The sequence below is a fragment of the Drosophila albomicans genome, unplaced genomic scaffold (assembly GCF_009650485.2).
Source record: "Drosophila albomicans strain 15112-1751.03 unplaced genomic scaffold, ASM965048v2 utg000125l_pilon, whole genome shotgun sequence".
NCBI classification, from domain to species: domain Eukaryota; kingdom Metazoa; phylum Arthropoda; class Insecta; order Diptera; family Drosophilidae; genus Drosophila; species Drosophila albomicans.
The window spans coordinates 110,525-125,619 of NW_026263522.1; the positions used below are offsets into that span (position 1 = coordinate 110,525).

The following is a 15,095-nucleotide window of genomic DNA, read 5'->3' on the forward strand; positions in this document are numbered from 1 at the left end:
TAATAAACACAATTTGTGTGGTAATTTGTTTAACGTTATATAATTGTACTGTTTTGTGTTGTCCAAGGAAATCAAAAAGCTGACAAAAGTGTTCGTCTTCTGTAGAGGAAAAACGGTGTTGTGCGTATTTGTGCGTTGTTTAATGTATGTTAAACAATAGTAGACACTTTATATTAAATTTTAATAATAGTTTCGTTTGCGGCTTTTTGCGGCTTTTCCGATGCTATAATTATTTAGATGTGCTTGAATTCTGTCACGCCACGTTGCTGGACGTGTGGATGGACAGCGGGCGCCACTCTTCCGCGCTGGCTGAATTTGTATTTGGTCAAATAGATCAATGTACACTAAGCGACGACAAAAGGAGTGAAATAAATAAAAAAATAAGAAGTTTTGAAATTTTTGTTACGTCAAACCTGCAAAAGTGCAGTCGGAATATGCGAACATTCAGAGAAAAGCATTCACAGTGGCTATTAAAGTCTCTTAAAATACATTTGGAAAATCACTCGGAGATGGAAAATTTAAAGAAGGGAAGACCAAAACTGACTTATGATGAAGGAGGATCGCGCCTTAAAAGAAAACTTGCTGGTGAAGTAGCGCTTAAGAATGAAAATGATACGCAACTTTTGATACACGCAGCTTCAATATCAGCAAGGAAATCAAGTGAACATAGTGTTGCATTTTTACTTGCAAATTGTAATAGGTCTGAAGCACAGGCAACTGAAGCTAAAAGAAAGCTTCATACAGCAGAACCAATACCTCTTACAATAAATGAGGCTTTGGAATTTTTCATAGACAATTCATTAAGCAAACAATTGTACAAAGAAATTCGTCAAATAAGCAAACTGCATAATTGCGACATATACCCCAACTACAAAAAAGTTCTGGAAGCTAAATTACAGTTGAGACCTGTGGGGATAACAGCGACAGAAACATTTGCAAGGGTTGCTTTACAGGATTTATTAAATCATACTGCGAGCCGAATTGTATTGATGCAGGAGAAACTATTTGCAAATTTGGAAACTGTGTCAAGCCTTAAATTAATTGTAAGTTACGGATTTGATGGATCATCTGGACAGAGTATGTACAAACAAAGATTTGAATGTAACGAAAAAGACACCTCAGATCAGTCGTTATTTGTTACTACCATTATACCTCTGAAGCTTATAGATGATGCAGGATCCATATTTTGGAATAACAGAACTCCGCAATCTGTAAGATTTTGTCGCCCTCTAAAAATGGAATTCGCAAAAGAAACAAAAGATCACATTCTTGCAGAGAAAAACGATTTGGACAGGCAAATAGAACATTTGATTCCCTTCGTATTAACCATTTTAGAGGAAAGGAAAATCACTATCGCATTTGATATGCATATGACACTTATAGACGGAAAAGTTTTAAACGTTTTAACGGGCACGAATTCCTGCCAATTATGTTCAATTTGTGGAGCAGGCCCAAAACAATTTATGGATACTATTGACCAGAATTCTTTTAAAGCGAAACCTGGACACCTTCAGTATGGAATAAGTCCACTACACGCGTGGATACGTGTTTTTGAATTACTCCTAAAAATATCTTATAGATTGAAGTTTAAAAAGTGGCAAGCACGACTCGAAAGTGACAAACTCGATATGATTTTTAAAAAAGAACATATACAAAAGCGAATGCGGCAAGAAATGGGATTGCATGTAGATAAGCCGAAACAGAATGACAGCGGAAACACGAACGATGGCAATACAGCTAGAAAGGCTTTTTCTAATACAAAATTATTTGCATCCATTTTAGAACTTGACTTGGAGCTAATTAATAGTCTGCATACTATTCTAGTAGCTATTAACTGTGAATTGCAATCGATCCTCAAAAATTTCAAAAATTCTCCGATAAAACTATTCGACTATACACATTACATTACCCGTGGTATCCGATGTCACCAACTCTATACAAGATTTTAATACATGGATCGCAAATAATAGCTGCATCAGTAGTCCCGGTTGGCTGTCTTGGGGAAAATGCTTCAGAAGCACGAAATAAATTGTACAAACGTGATAGGCAAATGCATGCTCGAAGAAATTCCCGAATTAATAATTTGATGGATGTTTTCCACAGATCTATGGACTCATCAGATCCACTTATTTCAAGTATGGGTATTAAGAAAAGGACAGCACGTCATAAGAAACAACCGCTTCCCCAAGATGTAATCGAACTCTTAGAAGCACCCCATCATATTGTTCAAAGCAATACAAAGTCATTTGCTAATAACGAAAGTTTAATGATCTATTAGATGACTCAGATGACTCAGATGATTCTGAATCAAATGAAATAAATCCATTTTCGTTTGAATTAGCCGTAGAAAACTACTGAATACATATCTATATGCTTACACTTATATTTTTAGTTTTGACTTCTTGCAACAGATTACTATAGAATAAAATAAACAAAAAGCAATAAAACTTTATTATAAATATAAAAAAAAGTATAAAATAAAAGAAAATAATAAAAATATGTTTAAGAAAACAAATTTTAAGAAAACATCACGTATACGTCATGATGTGTATATGGGCTGTTGGAGTAGGCGTGGTCAAACTTACTTGAAAGTTTGCTTAAATATTTAGAGTGGTCTATTAATGAAGTGTGCCAAGTTTCAGCTCGATAGATGCAATATTCGATTTTATGCCACCAAATCGGGATTTGGGACCATAGTGCGGTGGTCAAAGCCTTTGGAATCACCCATATGCGCACGCCGGTGTATTCGCCTCAAAGCAATGCCGCTGAACGCGTAAACCGAACTGTAATATCTGGCATAAGAGCGTATTTGGAAAACGACCACCGGGAATGGGATGCCTACCTACCGGAAATCGAAGTAGCGATATGCAACGCCGTCCATAGCGCTACTGGAGTGACGCCGTTTTTCGCTGTGTTCGGCCAACACATGTATTTAAACGGACACCAATACAAGTTGGCCAGGAAACTGAGATCGCTGTCGGATCATACTATCACCGACATAGAAGCCCGGGATAAACTGGCCATCCTCCGAAGTCAAGTGAAAGAGCATCTCTACAAGGCCTACGAACGCAGTCGTCAGCGCTATGATCAGTGTGCACGCCAACTTCTCCTGACACCAGGACAAGAAGTCTGGTATTGTTACGTTTTTAGGTATCGTTTGTGCCAGCAGTTGGGGGGTTATCGATATATCACGAGGCGATATATCGGAGATAAGAAATGGAGGGAGTTTTAAAATGCTCCTCCTGTTAAATAGGAGATGAAAAAAGAACGTCAACTTTTTTCACGAGAGGTTAGCATGTGGATTTTGCTGAGTCTAGGAGTTGATTCTTGATCGAGGTTGGAGACGGTCCACCGAGAAGAAAAAAGAGTTCGGAAAATTGGTATCTGTACGAAAAATTGTGTGCATATGTGTTGCTGCGAGTGTGTGCGCGAAGAAGGCAATAACAGCTACAACCACTGCAACGACAGCAAAAACCAGAGCATCACCGCTGGACAGGTGCGGACAACCGTCACCGCAAGAGACACACAGCGCTTTAACGAGCCGGTGCAACACCAACGGCGTGGGACAGCGAGCGTCAGACGACACCGCCAACGTTGAGCGAGGAGCAGAAATTCGACTGGTGAGTCAGTGCCAGGCCCGTGCTCGTTCTGATCTCCAGTGCGACACGCCCCAATACCCGCATTACCGGTGGTAACGATTGCTCGATCGAGCTCGAGTTGTGGTCGATCACAAATTGTTAGAAGATATAAAAAAAAAGAAATAAAAAACAAAATAAAGGACATTATAAATTGCAAAGTAAAGTAAATTAAAGTAAAATAAATTCAAATTTATTTCCTTGTAAAAATTACAGAGTAGGGACGACAAAACACATTCATTTAATACAAATATGCTTTAAAAACTACTTGCGGCAGGATTGATACATTTATGTTTACTAATTGAGATATATATGCACATATTTTCTACATCACCTCACCCATATCGCCCTTAACCAATCCCAAGAGCTCTTAGGCAGGTCAAGGTAGATGATTAAGCGATGTAAGTAAAGGTATGCAAATGCAAACTAACGTGCGTATATAAAATTATAAATAAATATATGTCGGGAAACAATAAATTCAGGGAAGCACAGAATTGTTGCGAAGTTGTAAATTCGGAGAAGTACATTCATGAGAGAGAAAAAGATGACGATAGAGGCTCAACTTGAGAGAGAGAATGCTGAGAGAGCAGGATTGAGCATAATGATCGATGAGAGTAGATTTAGTCTAGTTTCGGTAACGAGTGTGAGCGGAACTCGCTGTGCTGCCGCATCGATTATAAAACTTAAGTGACAATGGATGAAATTACCGGTCTTCCGACATCAGAAGTGGGATCGCCTTCGCCACAAGAGCACAGCTCCGCTCAATATATGGCAGCGCTAGAAGAGCAAAACAAAAATCTAATGGAAATTATAAAAGCCATGCAGGCGCCAAGAGCCTCGGCTTCAGATGGGAAAACCACGCATGTGACACTGCCCAAATTTAATCCCGATGGCGCTGGAACAGATGCATCAGCATGGTGCACTACGGTCGATTTAATCTTCGCAGATAATGTACTCGAAGGCAGCGCCCTAGTAATAGCACTAAGCAAAGCGCTGGAAGGCAGTGCCTCGCAATGGCTGTCCCAGGTATGCTTTGCTGGCATATCCTGGACCCAATTCAAGGAATTGTTCATCCAGCGATTCGTGGGCATTGAGACAACGGCTGCCGTACTGATTAATGTTTTAAATGGGCATCCCAGATCTGGAGAAAGCTTTGCGGAATATGGCAGTCGCATAGTTACGCTATTATTATCCAAGTGGAAATCGACGGAACTGGAGGAGATTGCGGTGTCAATAGCGTTAGCCCACATGACACAATTTGACAATAATTTGCTGCGTTGGGTTTTTACGACGAACGTGACGACGCGTAATGAACTTCAGCGGCAGCTGCAGGCTTATGCCTTCAAGAAGCGCAAAAACGAAAATGATGAAAACTCGTCAAACGCGGACAAGAAGAAACCACGAATGCAGTTGCAGGTGAAACGCCATTGTTGTGGAAAAATTGGACACAAATACGCCAAATGCCGCGCTCGCATGGAGAGCTCATCCTCCACCAAAGGAAAGAATTACAGTGGAAGCAGCGTGTCCGGAGTAAAGGAGCGTTCAAACATAAGATGCTACAAGTGCGGTGAGGTTGGACATATTGCTTCTGTATGCCCCAAAGGCAGTACCAGTGGACACGGCGAGTACAAGGAGAAGCGCGTGGACATATGTCAAGTTCTTCAGCCCAAAGGCTTATTCTATCAAAGGGGTGAGACCATTCCATTTTTCTTTGACTCGAGTGCCGAGTGTTCTTTGATAAAACAAAAATTAAGTCACAAAAATTGCTGGAAAAAGATTTAATAATTTAATTGTACTACGAGCCATTTGCAGATTTTGTCTACGGTTCAAATATTCCAATTCAATTTAAAAATTTTGTTCCATGTATTAGACAATTATTTAAAGCACGACATAATGATTGGTCAAGATATATTCCAGCTTGGTTTTGGTGTTATGATCGAAACAGACAAATTTAATATTTACAAAACTAAGATTATTAATGCTGTACATGAAGATACACCCAATTTTGAAAATTTACTTGATACCAACATAGAGTTAATTGAAATTGATAAATGTAAGCTAAAAAACGTATTGGAAAAATACTCTGACTATTTCATAAATGGAATCCCAACTAAACGCGTAACCACAGGAGCATAAGAAATTCGTTTGATAGACGAGAATAAAACTGTTCGAAGGCGCCCATATCGACTCAGTGCAGATGAAAAGCTATTAGTTAGAGAAAAAATAGACCAAATGATTAAATCCAATGTGATCCGTCCAAGCAATTCGCCATTTGTAAGTCCAATGCTATTAGTTAAAAAGAAAGATGGCAGCGACAGACTGTGCATTGATTTTCGTGAGCTAAATTCAAACACTATCTCAGATAAGTACCCGTTGCCATTGATTTCTGATCAGATAGATCGCTTGCGAGGCGGAAAATATTTCTCTACTGTAGACATGGCCAGCGGATTTTATCAAATACCGATTCACCCTGACTCCATAGAAAGAACAGCATTCGTTACCCCAGAGGGTCAGTATGAATTTCTGGTGATGCCATTTGGGTTAAAAAATGCATCTTCTATTTTTCAACGTGCCATAGTCCGAGCCCTGGGTGACTTAGCCTATTCCTACGTAGTAGTCTACATAGATGACGTGCTGATTGTAGCAGAAACAAAGGAGGAAGCATATGAAAGGTTAGGCATAGTGCTGAGAGTTTTATCTGAGGCAGGTTTTACATTTAATATAAAGTGCGCTTTTCTTCACGAGGAATAGAGTACCTCGGATTCTATATTAAAGATGGTGAAATTAAACCGAATCCAAGTAAGATAGAAGCCCTGTCTGTTCTGTCGCCACCATCCACTGTAACGCAGTTAAGGCAATTCATAGGTTTGGCATCGTACTTCAGACAATTTGTCCCGCGGTTCTCAGAGCAAATGAAGCTGCTCTATGAGTTGACCTCTAAACTTAAGACGTTTGATTGGAAAGAGAAGCATGAGCAGATCCGACAGAAGATTATCAAAGTACTGACGTCTGACCCTGTACTGACAATCTTTGACCCTGAACTCCAAATCGAATTGCATACAGATGCCAGTGCTGATGGGTATGGCGCAATGCTAATACACAAAATAGATGGTAAACGAAGAGTAGTTGAATATTTTAGCAAACGCACGACAGTATCCGAAGCTAAATATCACTCTTATGAGCTGGAAACCTTAGCTGTTTACAATACAGTGAAACACTTCAGACATTATTTACATGGTAGAAAATTTGTTGTGCACACCGATTGCAATTCACTAAAAGCGACTCAAACGAAAGCTGAATTGACCCCAAGAGTACACCGTTGGTGGGCGTATTTACAGGCTTTTGATTTTAGCGTTGAGTATAGAAAGGGTAGCCAAATGTGCGCATGTGGACTTTTTATCGCGCAATCCAATTCCTGTAGTTTCAACTGTCATCCGTAGAGCAGAGGTTCGTGTAGATCTAGCAGCAATAACAAATAATTGGCTAATAGCCGAACAAAAACGAGATGATAGCATAATAAAAATCATGGACCAATTAAATAGCGAAGATATAGAGACAGATGTAATGAAAACTTATGAAATTAGAACTGGGCTATTATATTGCAAGATACAACGTAATTGCAAGACTCGTTGTTTACCAGTGATACCTAAGGCGTTTAAGTGGTCTGTCATAAATCATGTACACGAGGCTATGATGCATATGGGATGGCAGAACACTCTAGACAAGGTTTATGAACAATTCTGGTTTGAGCACATGTCTAAATATGTCAAGAAGTTCGTTGAAAATTGCATAACCTGCAAATTATCTAAGCCCCCTTCTGGAAAGGCACAAATGGAATTGCACCCTATACCTAAGATTAATATACCTTGGCATACTATCCACGTAGATATAAGTGGCAAGCTCAGTGGAAAAAATGACCTGAAGGAATATATTATTGTCCAGGTAGATCCATTTACAAAGTTTGTTCACTTGTATCAGACTCTTAATCTAGACTCAGAAAATTGCATTAAAGCCGTGAAGTCAGCTATATCTTTCTTTGGAGTTCCCAGTCGAATCATCGCAGCTCAAGGCAGGAGCTTTTATGCTATGCTAACTGCTCTAGAAACTAGTGAACGTTCTTGGCAGGATGCATTGTAAGATATTCAGTTAGCCATGAATCGCTCTACAAATAGAGTTACAAAATCTAGTGCTCTAGAGTTGCTAATAGGGAAAGAGGCTAGGCCTTTTGGTATGCTGAAAATAAATGAAGAAGATAATATAGTGAATAGAGAAAATGCTAGAATAAAAGCTAAAGAAAACATGGACAGTAATGCACGGTACGATAAAGAAAGATTTGACAAAAACAAGGCGAAAGTTATTGCGTATAACGTAGGTGGTCATGTTTTACTGAAAGCTGAAGAGCGTCATCAAACAAAACTTGATCCCAAGTTCAAGGGTCCGTTTCAAGTGGTCAAAGTATTAGATGGAGATCGGTATGAATTGAAATCATTAGTTAATAAGCGGACGTATAAGTACTCACACGAGTCTCTGAGAGCGCTACCAAACAGACAGTTAATCTGCGAATTAACAGGAGAATTCCGAAGTAATGATGAGCCCCAAAATGGGTGAGAGCCTGCGGTTGGCACAAGTGAATGTGCGTCTGTGTCCCAAGAGGGGAAAGAGCATGAAGACGGCACAAGTGAATGTGCGTCTGTGTCCTAAGAGGGGAAAGAGTATGAAGACGGCACAAGTGAAAGTGCGTCTGTGTCCCAAGAGGGGAAATGTTGACCGCAATATAGCAGCTGTCTCGCAGGGGTCGAACAGTGTTATGGCGGATGGTCTTAGTGACCTGGTGCATATGTTTGCACGGCAATGATGAATGAAATTAAATGACAAATTTAAGTTATGTAAACGATGAATTGTTTAAAATTAAGAATGGCTCTGTATAAATTTGTAAAAAAAAAAAAAAAAATGAGAAGTTTATGTTAATTGTTGGAATTGTCTGTGGAAAGCGACTCATATAGTTTGTAACTGCTTAAGAGAACAATAATGAAAAGAATCAATGAATAAATTCAATTTAAGGCTTTGAATATGAGAACCAATATAACCGATGTTTTCCAGATTTGTTTGGCAATCTAGAAATTCAACACACAGGGACGTGTGATAGGTCAGGAAGGCCGTGTCGGGAAACAATAAATTCAGGGAAGCACAGAATTGTTGCGAAGTTGTAAATTCGGGGGAAGTACAGAATTCATGCGAAAGGCATAGCAGCAGAGACGGTGGCAGTCTCTGCTGGTGAGTGAGGTCCGTTGACGAGTTACCGAAAGTCGTGAGATAGAAAGAGATGACGATAGAGGCTCAACTTGAGAGAGAGAATGCTGAGAGAGCAGGATTGAGCATAATGATCGATGAGAGTAGATTTTAGTCTAGTTTCGGTACCGAGTGTGAGCGGAACTCGCTGTGCTGCCGCATCGATTATAAAACTTAAGTGACAATGGATGAAATTACCGGTCTTCCGACATATATATGCCAATCTTCCGAATGCGCGAATTATAAAAGTTGTCCTTTACGCCGTTGTGACCGTTGTTGTTTCGCTCCGTTCCTACTTCGTTATTTGGTACTTTTTTTGCATTGTTGTTTGCTTTTGCTTCAAATCCTGTTCCGTGTAGCCGTAATAAAATTCAAATATCTGGAAATAAAAAATAAATTAATTAAATGTTAGTAATTAAGGAAATTTATGGATGATATAATTGTAATTACCTTGAACATGGTTGTGTGAGTCTTCTCAGCATGGAGGGGAGGGGAATTCCACAGCGCTACCCCGGATGAGGAGCAGCCACTGATGTGGTGGTCAACGCAAGGGAGATGGCGCTGATGTGGCCATCTTAGGCAGGGTGGGTACGCCGGGGTCCAATTGGGCCCTATTCGAATACAAAATGGATTTATTGTAGTTTTTTTTTATATAGCCAATAGTTTGTTTTTATGTATTTCCTTTTGTTTAGCGAAATTTTCAATTGCGCGGCAGCTGTTTGTTTTGTTAGTGATGCGTTTCTTCCGTCTTTAAGCAGCTGTTTTTGTACCGATTGTGCGGACTAGGGATGGAATTCCACCTGAGTACCGAACAGTCCGTAACATAATACAAACATTAGCGATTTCATCGCAGAGAGCGTCTTTTCGCGTAATTGCAGATTTATTGAACCAGTCATTATATTATTATCGTTATAATATAACGTTATTATTTTGGGCAATATTTCTTCATTTATTTGGATTTTCTTTCACCTACTGGAACTGACATTTACGCAACCTTACATTTTTCGTGTATTTTATATATATGTATCTTGTATTTTATTTTTTTTTGTCATCTTTTTCTTTTGGGCACGAAGACAGGTAACCTCCAGTCTGCATGCGATCAAAGGAATCCATTGGATCATAATTAGAATAAAAACTCTTATATTTATTCATATGGGGCAAATTGTACATGCCATAAAAGCAGAGTGGTGCCAAAACAGCTAAAATACAAGCATTCCGCAAATTTCCATAAATTTTATTCAGATGAGTGTCATGAATTGGAAATTTAATTTTTTTCTGAAATAAAAATAAATTATATTACTTACAAAAAAATGTATACATATATATATATATATAACACAAAAAAAACATGTAAAAATACCTCAGACATTCTGAATGCTTTTATGTACAATGCGCTTACTAATATATTAACGTGATTTAAGACTAACAAAAAATAGATGTAAACATCAAAACATACTATGTTTTATAAATGTTTTTGAAAACTGGATATTTACACCACTTAATTAGTTCACGACCCGGCATAGGGGGCCGGGCAAACATCGATATTTTTATCGATAGTGTCGATTATCATAAGCTCTGTGTAAAAATTTTACAACTCTGCGACCACGTGCTTTTAAGTTATAAATTTTAAGGTGAAATAACCTTTGAGTTTTTCTACAATATGGAAAAAAAAGGAATTTCATGTCCTCATTAGACACTTTTTTTGATTGGAAAATCGGGAAAATCAACCATTAAGGATTGGTACAATGAATTTAAACGTGGTCGTGTCGACACCGAAGACGCTGAGCGTAGCGGTCGTCCAAAAACAGCAGTTACGCCAGAAATTATCGCAAAAATCCGATAAATGGTATTGGCAGACCGCAAATTGAATTAAAGGAGTTAGCTGATGCCTCAAAGATATCAGAAGGCAGCGGATATGAGGAAGCTCTGCTCAAAGTGGGTGCCGCGATGGTTCCGAGGTGTGTTTAAGCATGTTGAAGCACAAGAGGACCGATTTTTTCGCCGTTACGGAACCATGGACGAAACATGGATACACCACTAGACTCCAGAATCCAGTCGTCAGTCTTCTGAGTGGGTGGTACCCAGTAAAAGCCGTCCGAAGCGTGCCAATACACAAATATCGGCGGGTAAGGTTATGGCGTCCGTATGTTGGGATTTTGTTTGTAGACTACGTGAAGAAAGATAAAACAATCAACAGCGAATATTATATGAAGCTGCTGGATCGACTGGACCAAGCTATCAAGAAAGTGTCCACATGTGGCACAAAAGAAACCGTTTCATCAGGTTAATGTATCGTGCCACAAGACTATGGCAACTATGGTGAAATTGAGCGAATTGAGGTTCGAACTACTTCTGCACTCACTCTACTTTCCACATTTGGCCCCCAGCGACTGATGGCTTTTTTTTATCTCAAAAAGCACCTCCAGGCATACATATACCTATATGAAGAGTTTTGTCCATTTTCATTTACCAATACAAACGAACAGACTAGAAACCTAATGCTACAAAGTTATTCACAATATACATCTTATAACTCCATATAAGAAAGCACACTCGACTGTAAGCTATCCTCTACCCATTTGTAATGAAAGCAGAACAGAGCGGTATTAATTACTAAAAAAACAAGTAAGAAAGCTGCAGTCGAGTGTGCTCGACTGTGAAATACCCGCTACCCATTTTGAATAAAAGCAAAATATTACGGTAATAATATCAAAATATAAAAAATAAATATGCATGTATTTTCGATCGGGATTTGAACTCAAGCACCACCGACCGGGTGTTTAAAAAAAAAAAGGTTTGTACTTCGAGCGGGTTCGAACCCGGGCACCACAACATGCGCGGCTTGCATTCTACCACCTGAGCTATCGCATTGCTTATGAACCCCCTGTGCATACAGATGCTAATATTGACGAGCATGTATATGTATACGTATACGCCTACATACAATACATACATAGCAGCGGTTTTGATCATACAAAATATTTTTTTAATAAAATCCACAATTTTTATTTATAATTGTTGTAAATACGATTAAAAAAAAAAAAAAAAGTTTGTACCCCGACACAGTGGTTCCGTCAGAGGCCAAAAATCAAAAAATGTGATATGTGACATATTTTTTAAGCAAAATGTATTCACCGCGGTGGAGCTAAATAAACAGCTGACTGGTGAGCATAGCGAAGAGCCAAACCACAGCATATACGACCCAGAACAGAGACACGAACCAAAGGAAGGAAAGAAACGCGGCATACTTTCAGGGGCAACAGAAAGTGCTGCATAGCCGAAGGTTCTCACTCAAATTAGCGCTTGCCATAGCAGAATCGTGAGCTAAAGGTCGTGGATCTAACAATTACCAACCTCTGGCGTGTAACGGAGCTCAAAAAACAGAGGCCCTGGTGACCGAGTCGGGGCGGTATAACCTCCTCCGACAAAAGTCGTAGGAAATTCTCGGCCAACGCTGAACTGCTTGGTGGAGCGCTAACAAATTGGGTTAGAGACCGATATTGCTCGCCATGAGCAATATTGAGACGAGTGAGGTGGAAGCTGAGTTGCAAGCAAAGTTCCTCAAGCTTCCAAGAATCGCAAGATCGCCCCAGAGCGGAGGGCCTGCATCTGCGCCCCCAAAGGTGGATGAGCTAGTATTTAGCTTTGATGCAGCCGAAGAAGCGGCAACGCCCAAAAGAGCCCGAGATCGGAGTCCTGGTGTCTCATTGGAAGCGGTGCCAAAGAAGATAAAAATTCAGAGAAGCCTTACTGAGGCGGTAGAAGAGCTGGGCGAGTTGATCGATGGTCTGATCAAGACATTTACGCCCAGAGAAGTGCGACACGTCACCCAGACGAATAAAAAGACGTTCGCGCGTATCAAAACGGTGCAGATTGAGATTGCATCAAGTTTGCAGCTGGCGGCAGTAGAGACAGGGGCTCAGGTGACCGCAGAGACACTGGATGAGGTCTCGCACTGCGTTCGTAGCTTGTCGACGCAGACCTCCCCTAGAAATGCGGCTACTACTGTTGAAGGCAAACAAAGCAGTGGTTCCATGAAGCGTATAAGTACTCAACGTAGAGATCCTACGGAAAGGAAGGAAACAGAGAAGAGAAGCCTGTGTCAGGACACAGAAGGTGGCACCACCTCAAAAAAGCCACCAAGAAGACGCAGAAGGCCGGACGCCATCATTATACAGCCCACGGACGGGAATTCATATAGTGAAGTGCCCAAACTGGTGACGCGTAGCGACGACAGCAAGCTGCAGAGCGTCGGTGAGCAAGTAAGGCGGGTGAGGAAAACTGCCGGCGACGGGCTGATACTTGAACTTGGCAAGAACTCCAATCCTTCTATGCTGAGAATAAGAGATGAACTAAGCGAAGCGCTTGGCCTGAAAGCCAGAGTGAGAGCACTATCCCAGGAAACCATCCTAGAGATTAGGGATATAGACTGTCTGGTCTCTAAAGAAGACGTGCTGGCAGTCTGCAAAAACTTAGCCAAGCTAACCTGGAACTAAGTGCCATCAAAGCACTAAGGACTGGTTTTGACGGTATGCAGCTGACAATTGTTAGCCTGCCGAAGGAGGCTGCAGCAACTATACTGCAGAATGGTAAAATTCGGATAGGCTGGACAAGCTGTAGAGTCAGAGAGAGGTCTGAGAGATCAGAAAAAAAAGAGGTGCTATAAATGCTTGGAGTTTGGACATATTGCCAAGTTCTGTAAGAGCATGACCGACCGCTCTGGGTGCTGCCTAAAATGCGGAGCAGCGGGCCACAAAGCGGTGCTTTGCAAAAATGCTGCTAGATGCTTCATATGTGCAGACGCTGGTAAAGATGATACCGGGCACTACGCAGGAAGTAGTCACTGCCCTCTCAAAGGTATTAGCGGGTCACGCGGGGGCCAAAATGACTCAAAGGCTCCTGCAGCTGAACCTAAACCACTGCTTGGCGGCCCAAGAGCTACTGAAGCAGACGGTTCGGGAGTTAAAGGTGGACGCGGCCTTGTTGAGCGAGCCATACAGAAGAATACAGAGCCCAAGCTACGTCGAGGACGCGGATGGAAAGGCGTTAATTTGGATATGTGGACTAGATGGGGAAACCAGTGGCTATACAGCTGCTATCTGGCTCCCAGCCTCACCTTCTCACGCTTCGTGGCCATCATGGAGGATATAGCACACGACATAAAGGGGAAGTCACAGGTGATCATCGCTGGCGATTTCAACGCCTGGGCAGAAGAATGGGGTAGCACCCGGACAAACTCCCGAGGACAAGCGGTGCTGGAAGCCCTTGCCTCATCAGACCTAGCTCTCTTGAACTATGGAAACCAGAACACCTTCACCAGAGCAGGCACTGGATCGGTTATAGATCTAGCATTCGCTAGCGGCCCAATTGCGAGATCAGCGAAATGGGCCATTAGCGATGCCTATACTGCTAGTGACCACAAGGCGATCACCATTGACCTGAACCACTCTGAGCCACCGCGTGGAAACTGGCCACACGTCGGAAGTGCTTACAAAGTAGATACTCTGGACCCGGAAGCCTTCGCTGGATCCTTCGTAGTTCCAGAATTGGGCGACAACGCAGAGGCAACCGCCGAGCTGCTCATGTGTTCAATCAAGGATGCCTGCGAGGCTAGTATGGCGGTGCGTAGACCGTGCAAAAGGTACCACGTACCAGTATACTGGTGGAACGAGGAGATAGCAAACATTAGAAGGCAATGCATAAGATCACGAAGGATCTTGCAAAGATCAAGAGGCAGAGCTGACTTCGAAGTAAGAAGACTGGAGTATGCGGCTAATCGTAAGCTGCTGAAGAAGTCCATTCTGAGCAGCAAGAGGGACAAATTCTTAGAACTATGCGACGAAGCCGAGACAGATATCTGGGGAATGGCCTACAAACTGGTTCTGAAAAGACTTAAGCCAAACGTCTCATCAGTGCCCAGAGAAGAGGTCGTCCTCGATAGCATAGTGGATGCGCTGTTCACGGGCTCCTTCACTGTCCCCTCAGTCGAAGATCACGTAGAGCCCCGGCTCTACACGGAGGTACCGGATGTGACAGTAGACGAAGTGCTGCGGGCAGCGGCAAAAATCAAGGACTCCAAGACTCCTGGACCGGACGCGATTCCAAATCGGGTGCTGAAGATGGCTATCAGGCTCAACCCGGATTGCTTTGTAGAAGTGTTTGGGAAGTGTC

General features: G+C 41.5%; 1 protein-coding gene across 1 annotated transcript; it reads right to left on the minus strand.

Moving 5' to 3' along the window:
* Window positions 1–9,846: 9,846 nt before the first annotated feature.
* Window positions 9,847–10,395, minus strand: LOC117564535 (uncharacterized). Its single transcript, XM_034243357.2, has 2 exons — window positions 10,285–10,395; window positions 9,847–10,199 (listed from the first exon to the last, which is right to left on the minus strand). Exons 1-2 carry the CDS (start codon window positions 10,291–10,293, stop codon window positions 9,960–9,962), a joined length of 249 nt encoding a protein of 82 aa, XP_034099248.1. The 5' UTR covers window positions 10,294–10,395; the 3' UTR covers window positions 9,847–9,959.
* Window positions 10,396–15,095: the final 4,700 nt, after the last annotated feature.